Raw genomic sequence first — 22,052 nt, 5'->3', positions numbered from 1 at the left:
ATTCACCATCTATAATCTAGAAGGCTTTTCCACTTGCTAGCCGTTTGAAAAAAGTGGTTGTTTCTTTTCTTAGGTTTAAGAATTGTGTATTCTAATTAGAAGTCCTTTGTTTAATATATTCTGCTTTTTCCAAGTCTGCAGCTTGCCATTTCTTTCTTTCTGTGTTTTTAAAAAGTTATTTCATTTTATTGATTTTTATGCATGTGAACATTTTGCCTGCAAGCATATGTCAGCAGCCTCCAGCCTGACAGTCCTCCAAAGCAAACAGGTGGGGTGGAGCTTCGTCTCCAGGCAACGCGCGAGGGCGTGACCTTGCGTCACTGAGGTGCGACTGGGACGGCCGACGCGGCGCTGCCGCCTAGCGGGTTTAGCTAAGCAGCGGCCGAGGCGGCGTTGCTGGCGTTGGAAGAGCAATGCCTTGAACGGGGTGAGCCTTGCAGCGCCGCCCCCTCGCCGTGTCCCTTCGCAGCCGCTCCACAGTCCTGAAGCGGGAGTGGAAGCCCGCGCAGCACGAGGTTGCGTTGCGGGGCTTTGGTGGAGCTAGGCCGTGCTGGTCAGGGCCTCGGCTGCGGGGCCTGGGGCACCGGCTTCCAGGGCGGGTGAATGCGCTGCTTCCGCCTTCGCGGTGGGCGGTGGTGCTGAGGAGAGGAGTTTTGAATCTTGGCGCTGGCGCAATAAGCAGTTTAGCTGTTGGTTAGCAGAGCAGGTGCGCCGAGGAGGGGCCGAGGGGCGGCGGCCGAGGCGGGAGGGTGGCCACAGGGCAGGAGGGGGGTGGGGGGAGCCTGGGCCTGGAGCGTCGGCCGACCCGCCCAGGCTGTTCACCTGGGCCTTTGCTTGTCAAAATAATTGCTACCTTGAGAACCGACATTGATGAAAAAGTTTCCTTGCTAATCATAATTGTAGGGTAAGTCGCCTTCTGTGTGCAATTTCATTCCAGAATGTGGGTTTACTGTTGTACTTCTCCAGCCTACCTATTAAGTAAATGGCAGTGTGCCTGCATATTCTGACCCAGCCCCATTTCTTGATGCCCAGAGTCTCTTGTCCTTCTGGATATATGTAGCTACAGTAACACTCCCAGTTGCGTTTAATCCTATGTCTCGAACTAAGTTGGTCGTTTCCACTCCTCCCCTGACCATTGTTGCTATAGAATGAAGTTCATCCTTCAGAATTTCGGCTTGGGCGTGAGCTGATAGTTGTCTTTGAGAAGATATTCCTTCTGTGTTCAGAACCCTCATAAGTAGCATGGTCTCCCCCCACCCCCACCCCCACACCTTAATGCCATCTGGTTTTAGTTTTTGTGTGTTTTCCTCCTTAATATGATTGTGTTTTTCAGAAAGGTTTTGTCATTTGACATAAGGGAACAGTATATATAAGGGAAGTATCTACAGTATTTGATCTTGTTTGGTTCTCTGAATACATCTAAATTTTCTGATTAGAGGAAGCTGATTTCTCTTCTCTTCCTAAACAGCCAGAAAAGTTGCAAGGAGAATTCATACAAATCTAGTATATTTTAAAAAATAAGTACGCTTACTAAGTAGGCCAGTACTATTAGAACTCCAGCAATTGACCAGTACTCTGTTTGTAGGTTTCCAGTCTTTGTGAAAAGAATTCTTTAGTTTCATTTTCTCCTCCTTAAGACCTTTGGCCCCAGAACAGGGATTCTAGACTCTATAGTGACTGACCAGCCTAATCATTGGACTGTTATATCTCTGTTAATTCAACAGCTGGTACTTCTTGTAGATTTAGAGTTTGTGTAAGCAGTGAATAATAAGGTAAATAGTGTCCTTCAAGACCCGGGTGTAGAACTTAGTATTTATTACTAAGATTATAACAGATTTCAAAGGTGCCATTAATACCTCAATCCTTGTCAACTGATCATTGTCTCTGTGTGTGTGTGTGTGTGTGTGTGTGTGTGTGTGTGTGTGGCGGGGGGCGGGTTCAAGTGGACACCAGAAGTCAACCTTGGGTCAGGTTAGACTGCACCCGCTGGCTAGCAAGTCCCAGGGGTCCTCTCTGCCTTCCCATCGGGGCTAGAGCTCCGGTTGGCCCTCAGCCTCCAGCTGAGCTCCCTAGCCCTCACCAACTCATCTTGCATGTTGATTGTCTCAGTTTCCCGCTAATCCAGTTCTGGATAGGTTTGTGGTTTAAATTTTCAGAGTCTCTGTGCATGAGCATTACTGGTGCTGCAGTTGTTATAGTCTTAGAAGGAGCATTGAACTACAGCGGCTCGTGTGCCACCCACTGAAGAATGTGGCATGTTTGGAATCCTTGCTCTTCCCGGTGACTTTCAGAATAACAGCTTTTATTTAGGACCCCCCCCCCCGCTGCTTTCAGGAAGCACATCTCTGTTTTTCTAGAAGGGGCCATGCTAAAAGTGGCTCTGGGATTTGAGAGCCCACCTCCTAGCTCTGAGAAGTCCAGACCACAGACCTGTCTTTTTGCCAGTGGTTTACCAGCAAATTATGTCTGCAAGCGGCACTACTGTTCTATGGTTTCAAGGGAGATATTTTGTGTCGCTTCCCAATATATATATAGATATATTGGGATAAGTTTTTACAGTTTTACATTTTCCATAAATATATTTTAACTTGTGTGTGCTCCATGTTATTGTGGATGCATGACTGAGCTAATAATAGGGTACTAGATGAGTGATAAGAGTGCAGTGTGTTGACTAGAGAAATAATACACACTTGTCTGTTGTTCAAAAGCCAGAACACAGGTAAGTACCCTGAAGACGTCATGGAGGAGGTGTGTAATTGACTGGTGACTGAAGGGTGACTTCAGCAGATGGCTTTTGTGGATACTAATATCAATGGCTCCATATTACACATAAATAATTGTCATATTTTTACACTAGTGGTGGAAATTTGTTAATATTGGTTAAATGGAGGCCATCCCTCCTATCCAGTGTGAACACCCTGGTTCCATGCCCTCAGGTAGGTGTGGGGTCACTGATTTAGTTTCCTGGATTCTAAAAGCCATTACAGGAAAACAATATGCTGCCTCACACTGTAAACCTTAACATTTCAAAGTTAGGGTACCAGTGAGACAATGGATATTTGCCAATTAAAGTTAGGGTACCAGTGAGACAATGCAACATTGTCTAATTCAAAAAAAAACAAAGGCTTCTTTGCAGATGGGATTTTGATGAGCAGAGTAGGATACCAAAATATGACATGAGCATAAACAGTTTTTTAAAGTAGCAGATAAAAGATCCTACTCTTCCTCCTCAAATAGGGGGTGAAGCAACCGTGTGAAAGTGCCTGGTTCTTACCAGGGGAAATTGCCCCAGCCCCGGCTCCTTTGTCTGGGCATCTTTCCACAACTGTCTAGTAAGTGTCTGCTTTGGGTCCTATTTACGGTCATATTTTTCTTGTGAAGACTTCCCCATACATATAAAAACCAAAACCAAAACTGTATATAGCTAATCTTGTTTTAGCTAATCTTGGGAACAGCGGGAGACCCTGAGAGGTAAAGCGGTAAAGGAGAGAACAGCTGCCCCCGCTACAAATGTTGATCCAGTTGTCATCAGTTCCATTAAGTCTCGATTGAGACCATTTCAGAAGTTTGGTTTTCTCTGTTAGGTGATGTAGACGGAATTGAAAGCATCAGGCTGGCTGATGAGAGTCTGTTTGTGAGGCTAGGACAGTAAAAGCTTGAAAGTTAAGCTTCATTTTGAGAGCAAAATGTTAGGTTAGAGTAATGGTTCTCAACCTTCCTAATGCTGTGACCCTTTAATGCAGTTCCTCATGTTGTAGTGATCCCAACCATAAAATTATTTTTGTTGCTATCTTATAACTCTAATTTTACTACTGTTATGAATCATAATGTAAATATCTGTGTTTTCTGGTGGTCTTTGGGGTCACAACTCACAGATTGAGAACCACTGGGTTATAGGCTAGCACCTCCATTTTGCACCTGGAAAATTCTCTGTGTAACTCATTAGATGAACTTCCAGTCTTTAAACATTTTCATATTATGCATTGAAAAGTTCATGTATGTTGCAGCAGCCTTTCCATCACTGGTGGTAGGGCATTCTTTTATAAGTCTGACCTTACCCTCTGTACTTATTGGCCAATCTGCTCTTTGTAAGCAAGTAAAACAATCCTACTTCTCTTCCATGTGGTAGCTCCTCAGTTATTTGAACAGGCTGTTGTGCTTCACAGATCATTACATAGCTGTACACAGCCACAGTCATGTAAAACAGTCTGCTTCTGAACCCACGACTCTGGAATGTGGGCTACTGTATTGGTACCTTTAAAGGGTGTGGCTGCCTTGAGCTGAATCAAAGCCTCCTGTGTGGTCAGCCCCCTGTGTAATACGGTAGAGCAGGAGGCTCCTTGCTGTAGATGTCTGCTTCTAGCGGGAGTTTAGGGTTATTTTGACGTCTTTGCTTAACCTGTTGTACTGTTATTTTTAATCGAAAGCTTCAGGACTCCTATCTTGTGCTGCTCTAAAGCGCATCTTACCTAGGTGCTTTTGTGCAGTCACTTTTCAGAATGCTCCCCAGGATCAGCTTCTTGCTGTAGTTAGACTAGTAAGTCACTGAGACTCAGTAATGTGGTTCTTTCATTCTTGTCTTGGTCAGCCAGATTGGGCAATGATCTGAAAAAAACTTAAACAGTTGTCTTGATTTTGTTTTGGTGTCACCATCGGGAGAAGGATCTCTGGTCACACCAGTGTGTTTATTTCCCTCAAAGGCATCATGATCTACCTATCTCAGATACTTTTGGAAACTTCTGCCTAAATGTCTTCCCACCATGCCCGACTGTCTTGCAAACCCAAACTATCTTTCTGGACTCAAGTGTTTGCCAGAATTTCTTTTCCAACTCAAAACACCCTCCTGGGCTTTTCAGGCACTCTGTATTTATTCGGTGTAGTGGTTTCTCATTTTGTAAATATGCTCACTTGTGTGACTATTGCCCCACCCCAACTGCGTTGGATGCCCTGTGGTTCCGAGAACTGTCTTTAGTTTGCTCACCATCCTGTCCCCAGGCTATAAACAATGCAAACAGTACTTGTTAAACATAATTTTTATTTTTTCACAGCATTTCTCTGTGTAGCCCTGGCAGTCCTGGAACTTGATTCATAGACCAGGCTGGCCTTGAACTCAGAGATCTGTCTGTTGCTGCCTCCTGAGTGCTGGGATTAAAGGTGTGCGCACCATCACAGAGCAGCTAAACATAATTTTTAGAAAGACCATGTATGGCACTGGTTTCCAACTGGTCAGTAGCCATTTGCTTATGATGTTTCCACACATTTGAAATAGAACCTGAAAAGTAAAGATAGCATGTGTTTAAATATCTATCTGCAGCATCAGGGTGAAGTCACTGCCTTTCTCGACAGGGACTTACTCTAATGCCATACCCTACTTTTCATGTTATTGTTCTCTTACATTTTTCTTAGGTTTTGGGCATTTGGGAATTTTTGTTTTGAAACTGTTCTTGCTTAGGATAAAATGGAGTTCAACACTGCTGTATTTTGGATTGTCACTAGTCTGTGCTGCCCAGAAACCACTAAGGTGAACTCCCTGGACACCTTTTCTAAGCTGGGAATTTTAATGATTCCTCTTTGGATATAGTTGGTGTGAGTCTGTTATACTTGAACACATTTAAAATGTAATTTTTTGCCTTCAGAGATTATGTTTAGTAATCCAGGTTTCCCTTCTTTTTTACTATTCCTCTAGTATAATATTAATTGCTACCACATAGGTTCAGATCCAAAATAGTAATGGGGGATTTATTTTTTAGTATAATTGTACTTTTACTATATTTAAAGTAACTTTAAAAAACATATAGTACATTAAATTTTAACACTGAAAGTGATACATGTTTATGGTTATATACTTTAGTTTGAAGCCACTTTTTTTCATTTATTTATTTATTTAAGATTTATGCCTCCTCCCCGCCACCGCCTCCCATTTCCCACCCTCCCATCAAGTCCCCCTCCCTCGTCAGCCCGAAGAGCCATCAGGGTTCCCTGACCTGTGGGAAGTCCAAGGACCACCCACCTCCATCCAGGTCTAGTAAGGTGAGCGTACAAACTGCCTAGGCTCCCACAAAGCCAGTACGTGCAGTAGGATCAAAAACCCATTGCCACTGTTCTTGAGTTCTCAGTAGTCCTCATTATAATGAAGCCACATTTTTAAACATTTATTATTTTCTGTGAGTATACGTACGTGTGTCTAGGGGAGCACATGCTCCCGTGCATGTATGGAAGTCAGAGGACAACTTTCAAGAGTTGTTTCTTCCCGTCCTGGGACTCCGGGGGACAGAACTCGGTTGTCAAGCTTGGCAGCAAGTGCAGATGCCCACACGCCACCTTGCCAGCCCTAAAGTCACATGTTTTGTACTTAAAACTATAATGTCACTTTTAAATTACATGATAAAGCAAGCTTTCTGATGAAATTCTTTTCTATGTAATTGTTACTTCTTCTCTTGCTTTATGTGGTAAGGATATTAGTTTGAGTAAAAGCGAAAGATTTTCTAAATGGTAAATAAAATGGACTTTCTTGAGGTAGGAGTTCAAAGTTCATGTCTACCCCATACCATAGATTTAACCATTTCCTTATCCATAGAATGGGGATATAAAAAAATGCATCTACCCCTGTAGGGTGCTTTGAGTAGTGAATGTGTCGTCATCTGTGGAAAGCGTTTGATTTGGAGCCTGACGTGTGTGTGTGTGTGTGTGTGTGTGTGTGTGTGTGTGTGTGTGTGTGTCAGAGAGAGAGAGAGAGAGAGAGAGAGAGGAGAGAGAGAGAATGGCTTTGTTTTTGATAGAGACCCATCACTCTTCCAATAGCGTAAGTGAGTCATTTAGCTGTATGATTCTGAAAACTTAACTTTAAAAACTATGGTTAAATAAATTGTGTCTCAGATTCATTTGAGGTGACTGAATCCCTCTAAAGGTGCTGGTAGTTTTTCTTGGCTTTTTGAAGGATGAGTGTGCTAGTTTGTTTTATATCAACTTGACACGAGCTAAAGTCGTCTGAGAAGGGGGATCTTCAGCTGAGGAACTTCTTTCCTAAGATGGGGCTGTAGGCAAACCCGTAGGTCATCTTCTTAATTGGTGATCACTGGGGGAGGGGCCACCCTTAGGCTGGTGGTCCTGGGTTCTGTAGAAAAGCAGGCTGAAGAGGCTACAAGGAGAAGCTAGTCAGCAGCACCCTCCATGGCCTCCACATCACCTGCCTCCAGGTTCCTGCCTTGCTTGGGTTCCTGTCCTGGCTTCCTTTGGTGATGAGCAGTGATGTGGAGGTGCAAGCCAAATAAACCCTTTCCTCCCCAAGTTGCTCTGGTCATGCATGGTCTTTCATCACAGCAGTAGTTACCGTAACTAGGACAATGAGATTACTAATATTTATGTTGGTATTTTTATAATTATGTACAAATAACTTTTGCATTGTATTTAACAGAAATTATGTGAAGCAAAACTCTTTCTGAATTCTGAAAGACACCATTTCACCATGGGACAGCAAATTTCGGATCAGACGCAATTGGTTATTAACAAGTTACCAGAAAAAGTAGCAAAACACGTCACCTTGGTTCGAGAAAGTGGCTCCTTAACTTATGAAGAGTTTCTTGGGAGAGTAGCTGAACTCAATGATGTGTAAGGCTTGCTCGTCTTCATCCTGTTTTCCCTTCATGTATGACCCCGTTTGTCATGGCTGTGTAGAAGGTAACCATATGCTCGGATGACTGAATTTTTTTAGCGTAAGTTAGAAAGTGCTACATTGACTGTCTGCTCTAAGCAGACTTTAATGTAGCTATTTTACCATAAGGAAAGGAAACAGAGATGGGAGGAACGTAGAATGAAGTTAGAACACAGACAACGGGTATGGCGAAGCAATGCTAGGATGTCCTGCAGCTCAGCAGCTGTGTACTGAGAGGCTGTGACTGACTCTGCTGTGGAAGACTTAAAGGGCACACAAACAAGAGAATTTGCCCTCAGTCACCGGAGGAAAAGCCGGACAGTCAGAAGCATCAGCCGTTTATCTGTGTGTGGCCACAGTTTGTTCACTGAAGTACTGTCTGCTTAACTCTCCGGAGTGAGTTCCTAAGATGGTGTAAATTTTTCACCTTAAACTTAGGCTTTATAGATTTCACCTCGGTTTTTGTGCTGATCTATATAGAAGCTTCTTAAAATATAAAGGGTTCTTTGCCCTCTAATGGCCTCAGACACCAATGCTGTCTTAGTACTGATGGATGGGTGGCACCTTTTACTCCTCTTAAACCTTCCTCTGGTAGCACCTTCTCCTTTTCTTTATTCTGTATCAACCCTTTGTCTCTTTGAGAGTTTATTTAAAACTTGCCTAAGATACTTTAAGTGATATATTTACAAAATAATTTAATTTTATATATATAATTTTTTGCCTGCATGTATGTTTGTGCACCACATGCATGTCTGGGTGCCTGCAAAAGCTAGAAGAGGACACCAGATCTACTGAGACTGGAGTTACGTACCGTTGTGGGCTGCCATTAGGTGCTGGAAATTGAACCCAGGTCACCTGTAAGCGTAATCGGTGCTCTTAACCACTGGCCCATCTTTCCAGCTCCCCTAAGTGATGTCTTAAAGGTTCTCTCTAGTCTCTTCAGTCTAACCAGTGTTCACTGAACACATGGTATGCACAGTGCACTGCACCAAGGGTTTGAAAAGTTTAACTGATTATCCATTTTAATTGACTACTCAAATACTGACGACACTTGCAGCTGTCTGTGAATCAGAAGTTCCTTCCGTTATCCTACATTGCTTCGCATTCAAGCACCTCAAAGCCCAGGACCACTATATACAAATTTATAGTAGTACAGACACTATTAATAGCTTGTGCTAATACACATGCTACTTTGCCAGAGGCTTTTATGACAATTGTGTTGGATAAGTGTTGGTGTACAAGAAAGTTCCACAATAGCCCGGAATGGAGTATAACAAAGGCTTATTTAGCTGGGGATAAACTCACAGAGAGAGCAGTGATCCACAGTCCTCTGTGTGTGCTGGGAACTGGAACTAAATCTAGCAGCCAAGAGGCCCATGCTTTATAGTACATGAGACCACGCCCACAATGGGCTGGTATCTTAAAGGCTATTGGCTGAAGGAATTCCCATAGTAGATAAGGGACACTGACAATATGGAACATAAGATCATACTTTATTAATATAGTACCTATTTTCAGTAAGTTATGAAGCCTAAAGGACAGTCCTAAGGTTTTTATTAGGAGTTGCTTTCTTTTAAGAACACTGGATTTTATTAATTAAAAAAAATAGCTTGTTTTTGAGATCATATTTATATAGATGAGTAAAATAGGACTGAGAGCGCTCGCTTCGGCAGCACATACTCGAAAATTGGAGCGACACAGAGAGGATTAGCATGGCCCCTGCACAAGGATGACACGCAAACTCGTGAAGCATTCCATATTATATATAAAAAATAGGACTGAGAATTCCGTAGTATCAAAAGAATAGTGCACCTTATTCTTATTTCAACTTTTAAAAATATTACATTTGTTTATGGGGGCAGTACACAGGCAGAGGTCAGAGGACAACTTGAGGAATCTGCCTTTCCTAACATGTATGTCCCAGGGATTGAACATAGGTGGCCAGGCTTGATAACAAGTGTCTTTACCAAGCACTAAGCCATCTCACTGTTCCGGCTCTTAGGAAGAGTAATTCATAACTTTTGCCATCCTTTAGTACTTTGTATATGTAAACTCAGACTATCCGATGAAATTTTGCTTATTGACCTAAAGTTTTTAGAAGAAGAAAAAAAACCTCTGTCCTGTGACATCAACTGCAAGCTAAATTACTGTGCGACAGTAGAAATATATTCCTTTATTTACCTGGGGCAGGATACCTGAGTGAATTTGAGGGGTTTTGTTTTGTTTATTTTTGATGGGTTTTATTTTTGTTTTGTTTTAGCAGTGTTGAAAATTAAACCTAAGCACTTACTGCTGCTTATACACTAAGCAATACCAGCAGTATGGTTTGAAACTCATTTCCATGGGCTAGAGTCGGGCATTTCATGAGTGCAGTGCTCCCTGCTTGCTGTCTGCCAACCCTGAAGTCAAACACAGAGGTGTGGCGTGGTTTCCGCCAAGCACATGGAAGCTGGCATGTCAGTTGTTCCCTTTGGCCGGCTTCCTGGAGACAGGTTGCTTGACTTAGCTGGAAGGCACTTAGTTGTTTGCAGCTCTGCTGCTGGTGCTCAGAGAAAAGCCAGCAGCGGGAAAGGAAGGTGCAGCCTTAGGGCTTCATATCAGTTTTAGTTGGTGTTGATAGCAAGATTCTGATGGTTGTGTTGTCTTCATGCTAGTGTGGCTCTTGTAATTCTTCTTGGGGAAAGGGAGTAGAGCTGTATTTAATATCACAAATTATTTGCTTTACTTGACTGAACTCAAAATTAGTATACTTTAAAAGCTTTCAGAAAAGTATATTAATCTGTAAACAGGATTCAACCGAGAGCAAGGTATTCCTCAAAATTATGTCTATTTGGTCAGTGTTTGTGTAAGTTAAGCCAACAAGCTTTTACTTAAAGTGCCAGGTTTCTTGAGCTGTGTTTGTCAGGGCTGATTGTTACTGCAGGTTTTCTCATGCAGCACAAACCTGCTCCAAGCTCTCCTTGAGCTCCTGATCGTCCTTTCTGCCATCTTCCAGGCTAGTGTCACCATGCCCAGCTTTAGACCAATTTTTTCTAAACATTCTTTTTAGAAACTCAAAGACAATTGAAATACTGATATGGAGACAAGTATTCCACAGAACTTTTGACTTTAAAAACTTTGGAAACTAAGTACGTGTTCAGAACGTTTCTGTCCCTGTGCTTTTACATCACTTCTGCTTTTGTCTGCCCTGTTGGAAAGTGTTTCTTGAGTTTGGTTTTACTTTTCATAAAATTAACAAATGTGCTTGCCCTTTTCCCAGAACTGCTAAGGTAGCTGCTGGCCAGGAAAAACATCTTCTCTTTGAGGTCCAACCTGGGTCTGATTCCTCTGCCTTTTGGAAAGTGGTTGTACGGGTGGTCTGTACGAAGGTAAGACTGTTTCAGAGTCATGCTGTTTGGGTAGTTAGAGGCACATTAATAATGTAATAGACTATAAATAAGTGTTGTTGCTTTTATAGTCTTATAAAACATAGGGTGTGTGTGTATGTGTATTGTGTGTTAGTCTGTGTATGCATGTGTGTGTGTATGTGTGTGCGTGTGTGTTAGCCTTTGTATGCATGTGTACATCATGGCTGAGGCCAGACACCGACATGAGGCATCTGCCTCTATCACTCTCCACCTTGTTTTTTGAGACAGGGTCTGCCACTGAACCTGACACTCACTCACTGTTTTGGCTAGACTGTCAGGCCAGGAACCCCACCCCATGCCAGGATCTGCTCATCTCTGCTCCCCTAGTGCTGGGCTTACATGCACACCTTCGTACCCAGATTTTATGTGGGTGCTGAGTGTCTGAGCTTAGGTTTTCATGCCTGTGTGATTGACACTTTACTGAACCACTTTCTCGGCCCCTAAAGCATCGTGTGATACTGTTCTTGCGACAAGCTGTCTGACTCTCACTGTTGTCAACTGCCAAGTCACAGAGATTTTTATAATTGGAGGAAGTGGTAGTAAACTTATCTTTGCCCTCCATCTGTCTTTTGAGGCTTAGCTAGCTGTAGAACCCTCTGAGGACACTATCATTAGCTCTGAGACGATATCTTAAAAATTAGTTACCTTAGGAAATTCCTTCTTTTAAGAACATTGGGTTACATTCACCTGAAAACAATAGCCACCGGAGAGGCCATGGAGATTTTGAGTTATGGATGGACTTTTGTCAGGAACGTACTATTTTATAGTTGGGTTTTTATATTTTAGGTAACTGCTAAGAATATCTTGGCAGCTGTTGCAGAGTATAGGAAAGCTTCCTGCTCCCAGTAAATTAATTAAAATAACAATTCTTAGTCCCAGGCCTTTGAGAGGAAATGAATTTTATTAGCTCTCCTTCAGTCTCAACCCCTCCTCTCAAAGGTAAGATAAGCCATATAAGCCTTAATTCACAGCTGTGGATGCCCTGAAGTCCATTGCTGACCAGTCAGATTCTCCCCCAGGTGAGTCACTTGACTGTCTGAAACACGTTATGTAAACGATAACACTCTGTTTAGGACGTGGATGGAGTCTAATATTGATAAGCCACTCTTGAAGGACAAAGGACAGTCTTAAGAGAGTTATCTCAGGAGATGATTTTTTTAAGAACACTGGATTTTACTCATTAAAAAAGGAAACTCAACTTTTTATGATGTGTGTATATGTATATATAACATGCTAGAACAAATGGTATCATACATTACAGATAAGCGCTAGTGAGTCTCAGAACCAGAGACTCCCTTGGTCTGTTCCTTTCCACAGTGAGTTGTCAGGTTTACCTCTGCTTACTTCCAGTTTCTTCAGGCAGAAATGTGAGCAATACACTAGGAACTAAGAGTTCAGGCAAATGCCATGTCCTTGAGGAAATGAAACTGTTTATAGTTCAGGTCCCGTCCCTTCTGAGCAAGAAGGCCATAGACTCTGCTGACTCCACACTTCCAGAATCCTCCAGGCTCCAGTTTATGTTGCTGTGAAATGACTTCTGAAGCGCAGTTCTCAGCTCACGGCCTTGCTGAACACTCTGCAGTCCTCACCGCCTCCAGACTCTCCCCGCTCTTGTCTGGTGTTCATGGGCTGACGTGGGACTCCAGACTTCTCTTCTGCTTTATTCACTATTCCCTTTTGCCTTCTGCATGCCACCAATGTTAGTGAATTGAAAGTGTTACTTTTACAACTCACACCCTCTGATATTAAGTTCCCTCAACTAGAATGTCTTTTCCTTCTGTCACTTTGATGGTCGTCAGCTATGAGTCACAGAACACTTGCTTTAAACTAGTTTAAACAAAAGCCTTTTATCTTTGTCTTGCATCAGCAAATCCTAATGCACTGGCTCCAGAGCTGGTTACAGGCCCAGCAGATCCCACACACACACACACACACACACACACACACACACACACACACGGGGGGGGGAGGGGGGAGGGCGGGTGGTAATTGGTTTAGATCAGACTAACCAGTATTGGTTCCTAATACATTTCAGAGAGTGGAAAATGCCAGAATAAAAGCTGGTATCCCAGCAACTAAAGTGGAAACAATGCCTGGACAGTCAGCAGCTGTTGTCACTCTTGCATGTTGACACTTGATGTTTCCAAAGGTCCATCTCAGATACCATCTCATCCATAGTTCCCTTCACAGGAATTCTCTCACCTCTTCTAAACTCCAGTAGCTCTCAGTTTCTACTTTATAGCTAACATTCAGCATTAACAATAGTGTACTCGGGCTGGGGAGATGGCTCAGTGGTTAAGAGCACTGGCTGCTCTTCCAGAGGACCTCGGTTCAATTCCCAGTACCTACAGGCAGCTTACAACTGTCTGTAACTCCAATTCCAGGGGATCTGGCACCCTCATACAGACATGCATGCAGGCAAAAATATCAATGCAAATGAAATAAAAATAAATTAAAAAGAAAAAGAAATAGTCTGTTCAGTCCCTGGCTTCCCTGTGGCTCCTTGGGCAGGACTGTTCCTTGCGACTGTGTCCTGCCTGAAATACTGTGCTTTGCATCCATCAGCTGGGCTTGCGGCGGATGACCAAACCCTGCTGAGGTCCCTCCTTTGTATGCCCAGGGCTGAGCTTTCCTTGTGTTCGGTACACGTGTTACCTACATTATCTTCACTCTCCATCCTCCTTTCATAAAACACTCAGTTTACAAGGAGGAGACCTCTATAACCTGTAGAACTATCAAATACGAATGTATCAGTCTTCTAATCCTTGGGTTTCCTGTTGCTCCTTTTGATACGGAGTTAATGATTGATATTATTATTAGATTATTTTTGCCCCAGCAGCTTTAACTACGTTACTGTATAGTTAAATTACTGTATTCTGTCGAAATCCATCCTTCCTTCCTTCCTTCCTTCCTTCCTTCCTTCCTTCCTTCCTTCCTTCCTTCCTTCTTTTCTTGTTTTGTTTGTTTCCTTTTTGAAATAAGATTATAAGTAGAAAAATAAAAGTATTAAAGACAATCGGGCAGTGGTAGTACATACCTTTAATCCCAGCACTCAGGAAACAGGCAGGCAGATCTCTGAGTTCGAGGCCAGAGTTGTCTACAGAGTGAGTTCTAGGACAGCCAGGACTACACAGAGGAACACAATCTTGTAAAAAAAAACAAAACCAAATTTAAAAAGTATCAAAGACAAAGGCCTTTAGCACCTTCATTTGTATGTTTTTTTTTTCTTGATGGTAGATCTAGTCAAAGAATTTTCATTTACATTTCTTGGCAAAGATCTTGGGAAGCCAGTATATGGATTAGAAAGAGTTAAGTCTAGTGTGGAAAAAAGATTAGAGGCTGAAAACGTTGTTTCTTTTTATTTTTATTTATTTTATTTTAATTTTAAAAATTTGGGGGAGTTAACAGTCTCAGTATTGTAGTCTCTGTTATTCTGCCTCGCTGCCCCAAGTGCTGAATGTCCAAGGTTACTCACGACGTTTGCCTGAGAATTCATATTCGTGATTCTTAAACAATCATAAACATTTATAGTTTAACCTTCAGTGTATGCTAAGACCACTCTTACCTGTCTATGCATCATTCTGATTATCCTCAAATAATATTTAATTCATTTTTAAATTATGTTTAGATGGAATGTTTTATGGGTATGACATTAGAAAAGTTATTAGATTAATTGAAAATTATGCCCTGAGGGGACCGTAGAGACGGCTCAGCAGTTAGGAGCACTTGTTGCTCTTGCAGAGGTCCTGCATTCACTTCCCAGCACCCACATGATGGCTTACAACCTCTCTAACTCTAGTTCCTGGGAATCTGATGACCTCTTCTGATGTCCTCAGCACCAGGCACACATGCAGTGCACATAAATACATGCAGGCAAAACACTGATACAGATAGAATAAATAAATATATAACGCTCAAATTTATGGACTGAAGGGGCTATTAAGAAAACTTCAAAAGAAGATTGAGGAGAAAGTGTTTAGTCAGCAAGAGCCCAGCATAGCGGTGCATAGTGGTATAATCCAGCACTGGGGAGGCAGACACAGGAGGATTGCTAGGCTTCCTGGCCGGCCCGCTTAGCCCAGTTAATAAATTCAAAGCCAATGCAAGACCCTGTGTCAAAAAACGTGAAAGGTGTCCTGAGGAGCAAACAGTGCCCGAGGTTGACCTCTGCCCTTCTCACATATGCACACACAGTTCTTCATGAAGTGCGTCTTAGATCTCTTGTGCAGTTGTCCTTTGCTTGTGTCCTTAGGCGCTCCAGACCACCCACGCTCAGTCAGGCCCCACTGAGCCTCTCCACTTTCAGTGATTCATGGGGCCATCACTTCTCACCTCCTAAGCGGTCCCAGCTTCTGTTTGGTGTCCTCTGTGTGTTCTGAGCCCAGTAACCGTTCCTCAGCACATTTGAAGTGTAAAGTAGATCGTGTTATGTCTTGGCTCAGAGCACTCCAGTGGCTTCCTGTGTGCTTAGAACAACAAAGTCACTGAGGAGATCAGAAAAGCTGTATGTTCCATCAGTGCCTCACCTAACGTTAGCTTTCATCACCTTTCCCTCTGTCTCACCCTCTTGCGGCTCCTTGCTGAAGTCCTTGTGCTTCTCATCTGGCGCACGTCTGTCAACCCTTTCAGACCGACTGGCGCGGTGTAGCATTTCACCCTTAGGGAGCTGTGTGCGAGGCGCCCAGTACCTCTTCCTGTAAAGGGGCATTTAACAACAAGAGGTACTGGACCTCTGGTTGGTCAACCCTTCAAAGCTGTTATATCCTCATCTTACTGAGTTACTATAATATATGCCCCACTCTGATTTTCTGAAGTCTTATAAAAGTGTCCTCTGTCCTGTCTCAAGTATCCTGTATCAGATTGTCAAGTGGAGGGGGTAGAGATACAATCTACAGAGGAACTATCTCCAGGCCACTGGTTCCACTTCACAGGAAATGAAATTTTGTAAAATCTCAATATTCACTAACATTTGTTGTTTAATGTAGCATTCTGGCTTTAGTTTAAAAGTACAGAGTTGCCCAAATAATTCAAGAACGGCGCTGAAGAACTAGCTCAGTAGAGTGCACTGTGCAAGCACGAGGACCCCAGTTTGAGTTCAAGAACCCTTGTTAAAAAAATAAAAGCCAAGTATATACAGCATACTTGTAATCTCAGGATGGGGAGGCAGGAACAGGCAGTTGGGTCTTCGAGGCCTCCTGGTGTGTGAGCCTAATGGAGTCATCGGGTTCCAGGCCAACTGAGAGAACCTCAGACAGAGCACGTAGCCAGTGTCCTACCCATGGTTCACCGCTAGCCTCTGCAGCACCTGCACATCCCATTCACACAAGTCACATACAAGGAGAGGAGGAAGCCATCCTCTCCTTAGTGGTAGCAGAATAGCGTACGTAAGTCCTGTAATTAAAGGCTGTTAGGCTGGAGGATCTCCCGTTGTAGGCCAGCCTGGGTGACATTGCAAGTTCCTATCTCAAAAAAGAATTAATTAAAACAGCAAAGTGTATTCATTTTAATAGCAATCTCTAAAACTCATTTCTCAGCTCTGGGAAGGTCGCCTGATGTTATCAACTCCAGACAGGATGGATGCCTGATCATCTGGGCAAGGTTATTTTGAATGTCAGATGGGAAAATGTAGTCAGTTCTCTGACGAGCTCCACAGCTGAGGAGAATGTGAATATTCTTTAATCAGACTCTTATTTTCCTAGGTTATTACACACCATGAATTTGTTTCCTAGGATATTTGACTGAATTGTGTGTCTGCTCCCCCTCCCCTGTTCTGTTTCTAGATTAACAAAAGCAGTGGTATTGTGGAAGCCTTGTGGATCATGAATTTATACCAGTTTATTCAGCTTTATAAAGACATCACAAGTCAAGCTGCTGGAGTGTTGGCGCAGAGCTCTGCCTCTGAAGAGCCCGATGGGAGCCTGTCCTCTGTAACGTCTTGTCAGGCTAGTCTGTGGATGGGCAGGTGCGTGCACTGTGGAGCACGGTCACGGTGACATTCTCCCCAGTGCTCTGACTCCCTCTGTCCTGTTGCCTCCGCCTGTGGTATAGCCCACAGTTTTAGGTTACCCTGTCCTTCCATTCTGTTCCAGATTAAGGTGGCTCCCAGCTCACTCCAGGAACCCACTCCGTCTCATGCATTTATGACATTAATGACTGATACCTCCCCTTTAATGAGTTTTTAGACAGTCAAAGCCATTTATAAAATTAAGTCCAATAATATGACAGAATTGTTTCAGAAATTATCGAATTGGAAGTTAAGTTTTTAAATGCTGTCTTCAGGCCGTGGCAGTCCACTCAGGAAAGAACAAACAGCTGTGTGCCTGTTGACACTGCATTGGTCTGGAGTTTGCCGCCTGGTGCTCCTTTACTCAGGCCTCATGTACTGCTGTTCTGTCTGAGCTTTCCTTCGTCCATGCTTTTGGTGTTGCAAGCTTCCACCTACAAATGCCTACTGGAAAAGACTTCCGTGTTTCCAGGCATGTTGATATCCTTACTGGGAACTGGAGATGTCCTTCTTAACGTTAAGAATGTGTTTGACAGGCGTTCCTCTTTATTCCTTTATTGACACTTGCAGTTTTGTTTCATTCTGAGTGTTTTAAAAGCGTCTGTAGCTACACAGCAGCAATGAAAAGCAAGTGGCATTTCTCTGCCTGCTGGGGTCATCTTCAGGAAGGTGCTGAGGTGTTGCTCTTAGACACTAGGAAAGCAGTGCCAGTTGGTTGGGTAAGCCAGTACTTGGCTTCATGTGTTGTGGGCTTCTAGTGGTGTCCTGGTTCCCAGCTTCTAGAAAAGAACTTTGCAAGTGGTAGGTAAGCCTGGGGGCCTTCTGCAGTCCTGCATATCGTCACATGTATAGTTCTATTAATGACTGCTGTTTATTGAGCCTTGCAGTTCATTAAGTCCTAATAGTCCCCAGGAATACAGCTGGTCCTATGAGGAAGCGTGTTTAGAGGAGTATTGTAGTGCTAGATATTGATTGGCATAGTGGACTCCCATTTAGTGTATGCAGCTCGTGGTTTGGAGGAGGAAGGAGCTGGAGGTGCTCCTGTGCCACTGATCCTAGGCGACTGCTCTGTCTGTGCTCTGCAATATCCAGACTGTGCCGTATTTCACCACAGGGAAACCAGCATGCACTACAAGTTACATTACCACCAGCCCAGAGCTGTGAGACCGCCTCAGAGAGGCAGTCCTCTTCACATCCAGATAGCTCGAATTCCTGTGAAGATTTTCGCTTTGCCTTCTATCCTCAGTGTATAAGCTGGCCCTCTGGAGACAGCACAACAGAGGCCCTAGAACCAATTTGCCTATGTTCAAACCTTAAGTCCTCTCTTTCCTCAGTTTCTTCGTCTTTTGTGAGAGGTTGAGAGCAATGGCATGTTCCCAGAGGACAGTGTTAATAGATGGGACACAGAATGGTGCCCAGCACGTAACGGTGTGTGTAGGTACATTAACTGTCACCATCATTATTAAATTATAGAGTGCCCTGCGTGAGTGCAGTGGCCGTGCATGGCCTCTGGAATGCCACCAGACAAGTTTGATCTCTTCTGTCCTTCAATTGTCGAAAACTAATCAAATTCCCACCGAGCTTAATCTCCAGAATAAGTGTTTCCAGCCTTTGTTTCCTGTTCTCCCTGCACTAGTGTCCTGTGATCTCCATCTGTCAGTGTGCCCTCAGGTTCTGTGGTAGGAAGCGGCACTCTTCAGCTCCGACTGGTCAGGTAGAACAAAGTTCCTTCTTCCTGCTCACTGTGCTAAGAGGAAGGTAGCAGAGAAGGACATAGAGCAGCTTCTGCTGGCAACGTCTCCATTTGCTCTGGGTATATTCAGTTGCTATTGTCTGTAATGGCCTTCTGCTCCTGATTCTGAAGCGTCCCTGTCAGAATGCCCTGTCACTCTGTGGAGTCCTGCAGGTGATTGGAAGCTCGTAGGCAGAAATACTAAGCCCTCTGAATCCGGTGTGGATTTGAAAAGTTGCTTAGGTGTCAATATGCATGAGCTGATGGATGGATGTGTATAAATGTTCATATGTGTATTTGCATGTGCATATATGTGTGCATACACAAATGTATGCATGAAGACACAATCAATCCACATGCATGTAGGTTTCCACTCATTTCACCATTTCGGTTCAGTGAGCACTCTTTTCTCCATGGCTGAAGCAAACAATGTGTTATCTCATCCTAGTGGTATGTCTGTTGTAGTGCTCCTTAAAGCAGGCCCTAGCTGTCCCTCAAGTGTGCTGTGAGATCAAGTCCTACTTCATTCCCTCTCTAGACTGCCTCTTGCTCTCCACTCTCAGCTAATTTTCTCGAATCCGCAGGAATTTGTTTCTAGTTTGCCTCTTAGGGCAAGTTCAGATTTGTATTTTGACATTCAAGAATCATATTGTCTTTGCTATATTATCAGTCTTTTCTCCCAGTTGAACTCCTGAGCATCATGCGGCCTTGTACACACACACACACACACACACACACACACACACACACACACGTTTCATGTCTTTCATGCCTTCATGGTTTACTTTATGCTCTAGAATGGTCTCTATTCAGTATTCTGTGATTTCTCTCTCATGTTTCCAAAAATACTTACTTGGCACATACTATGCATACTGCACATTTGATATTTGTTTATATTATGTTCAAATCAGCAAGTTCTAAGTGTTATTGCCATGCTTTACATGCTATACTATAAATTCAACAGGGATGGCAGTTGTATCAGACCGGCTCCTCCCTTAAGAACAACAGAGAATAAAACATTTACAATCACTTTAAGAAAGTTTGTATTCAGAAAGCTAAACTATAGGGTGACTTAATCATGGAACAGCAGTATGCAATTTTTAAATGATTTAATTGAGGTAAAATTTGGTTTTGAGAACAGAAGGAGATGGATATTTTAAGCTGAGCTACTGGAGTTGGTGTTGAGGAAACTCCACATGCAGAGGAGCATGGCTTCTGTGGCGCTGGGTTCCTTCCTGGGAGCTTCCTGAGCTGGAGCTGCTGTACTCCAGCCCCTTTGGGTTTCTTTGGCATCTGGTACTGACCACTGTGCTGTCCCTTTGCTCTGATACTGTCAGTGCCACTGTAAGGCCCTGTTGATGAGGCAGCATGTGTCTGTTATGGCAATTAAATGACATACTGGTTCATTTCCTGTATGTAAATTCAGTATGTCTAAGAAGGACAGAGTTATTTCAGAAAGACCTGAATATGCAGTTTTTGTTCTGATTTTGTTTTCTTTAAACTGCACAGAATTTGTCTTTTTATCATGTCTTTCTAGTTTCTTAAAGAAACTTAACCTTGGTATTTCTTCCCTAATGTATTTGCTATCCCCCAAAGATGTGAACTGTGGTCTGGTTTTCGCTTTGCACGTAAGTCATGCTGTACTTTCTACTGTGGTATTTACTGATGCTTTTTAAGACAGTGAAACAAAGTAGGAAGTGTGTGGACAGAGACTGTCATTGTTCCAGCTCAGTTTTCACACTCAGGGTGAAGCAGCTGACGGATGAGGAGGAGTGTTGTATCTGCATGGACGGGCGAGCTGACCTCATCCTGCCCTGTGCTCACAGCTTCTGTCAGAAGTGTATTGACAAATGGTAAGTTATCCGCTCCCCTTGGGATAGCAGAGACAGCTGGGCTGTGAGTAAACAATTGGGAATGCATGCAGTGCTTCAGTACTGACACGAGAGCTTTGCTCTTCACTGCTCTGAGTTTCATGGTGTGCCCGCTAGTGTAAGTATTTTTATACCTAATGCTTACAAAGTGTGGAGCTGTGACTTTGTTGAATTTTTTTTTTTTTGCTTTGTTTTTTTTTATTTTTCAAGACAAGGTCTTTCTATGTAATCCTGGCTGTTCTGGAATATGCCCTGTAGACCAGGCTGGCCTCAAACTCAAGAGATCTGCGTGCCTCTTCCTCCTGAGTGCTGGGATTAAAGGTGTGCGCCACCACTGCCCAGCCAGACACTGTAAGCATCTTGAATCTAGAATCAAACACTTTCCCCTTTTCAGCACCCCCCGCACCACATAATTCACTATAATTCACCATATGTGTGTAGAGGAACAAATCCTCGGCTGTGTGATCTGGAGGGATGTTTGGTCAACTAATTAAGGTCATTTGCTTCCAAGGTAATGGAGCATTTAGAAAAATTTATGATTGATATGCAGTAAGCTAGATATGTGTCTGAAGTATAATCTCATATGCTTTAATTTATGTGCATACTAATGAAATCTGTCAGAACAAGATGAAGAGCAATCCATTACACCCCAAACTCACTTATAGCCTGATTCTTAAGCAGCTATTAAATGCTTTCAGTTGCTAAAAATACTTTAGATTTGCTAGACTTTTAGAGTGGCACCATACAGGGTATTCTCTCTGTTGTCTGGGTTCTTTCATTCCGTGTAATCATCTTCAGATTTAACCATGGTATAGGTGCAGATAAGTACCAAGTAAAAGCTTGTGTTTGTTTGTGGACAGGTATGTTTTAAGGACATGTAGTTTGACTTTTTCTTTTTCTACCTCAAGTGGCCAGATATATAACAGATGTTTCTCAAGAAATTGCCAACTCAGTCCCAAAGCAGTCATTACTTCAAAAAAAATTTTTGTTGTTGTTTTTTGAAACAAGATCTTGTAGTATTTAGCCCAGGCATGCCTCAGTTGGAACTTGCAATGTTCCTCCTGCCTCAGCTTTGTAACTCTGGAATTACAGATGTACACTCTCCAGTACCACATAGGAGTTCCACTGTCTGCCCCACTGATGGGACACAGTCCTTCAGAAGGGTCCACATCCTGTGCCCTCTGAATTCCAGCCTCCTGGCATCTGCTCACCTGCTCACACTGATGTGCTCTGTTCAGTGATGGGCCTGCTGTCTCTTGGCCCTGCCTCTGTGTGGCTGCCTGCTGTGCAGTGCTCTAGCTGCCTTGCCTTAGCTGTTTCTTCAATAGCTTGCCAGGCCTCTGAGGTCCCCTACCTCTTTTTTTTTTTTTTTTTTTTTTTTTTTTTT

General features: G+C 43.2%; 1 protein-coding gene and 1 non-coding gene across 6 annotated transcripts in view; both read left to right on the top strand.

Moving 5' to 3' along the window:
• The first annotated feature begins 331 nt into the window (after positions 1-331).
• Rnf141 (ring finger protein 141) overlaps positions 332-22,052 on the top strand; it is a 27,295-nt gene continuing 5,574 nt past the window's right edge. The window contains exons 1-5 of one of the 5 annotated variants that reach the window (XM_005350993.2): positions 332-427; positions 7,415-7,608; positions 10,911-11,019; positions 16,839-17,020; positions 20,540-20,647. In XM_005350993.2, coding sequence (XP_005351050.1) covers positions 7,466-7,608; positions 10,911-11,019; positions 16,839-17,020; positions 20,540-20,647 — 542 coding nt within the window. In that variant the 5' untranslated portion in view covers positions 332-427; positions 7,415-7,465. The other 4 variants (XM_026781340.1, XM_005350994.3, XM_013347675.2 and 1 more) reach the window with 4 other exon arrangements.
• LOC113456599 lies at positions 9,309-9,415 on the top strand. The gene has a single exon (XR_003377358.1). It is a non-coding gene; the product is annotated as a U6 spliceosomal RNA (small nuclear RNA).

Source organism: Microtus ochrogaster, chromosome 8 (genome assembly GCF_000317375.1).
Source record: "Microtus ochrogaster isolate Prairie Vole_2 chromosome 8, MicOch1.0, whole genome shotgun sequence".
Lineage (NCBI taxonomy): Eukaryota > Metazoa > Chordata > Mammalia > Rodentia > Cricetidae > Microtus > Microtus ochrogaster.
This window is presented reverse-complemented; position numbering and strand designations above follow the sequence as displayed.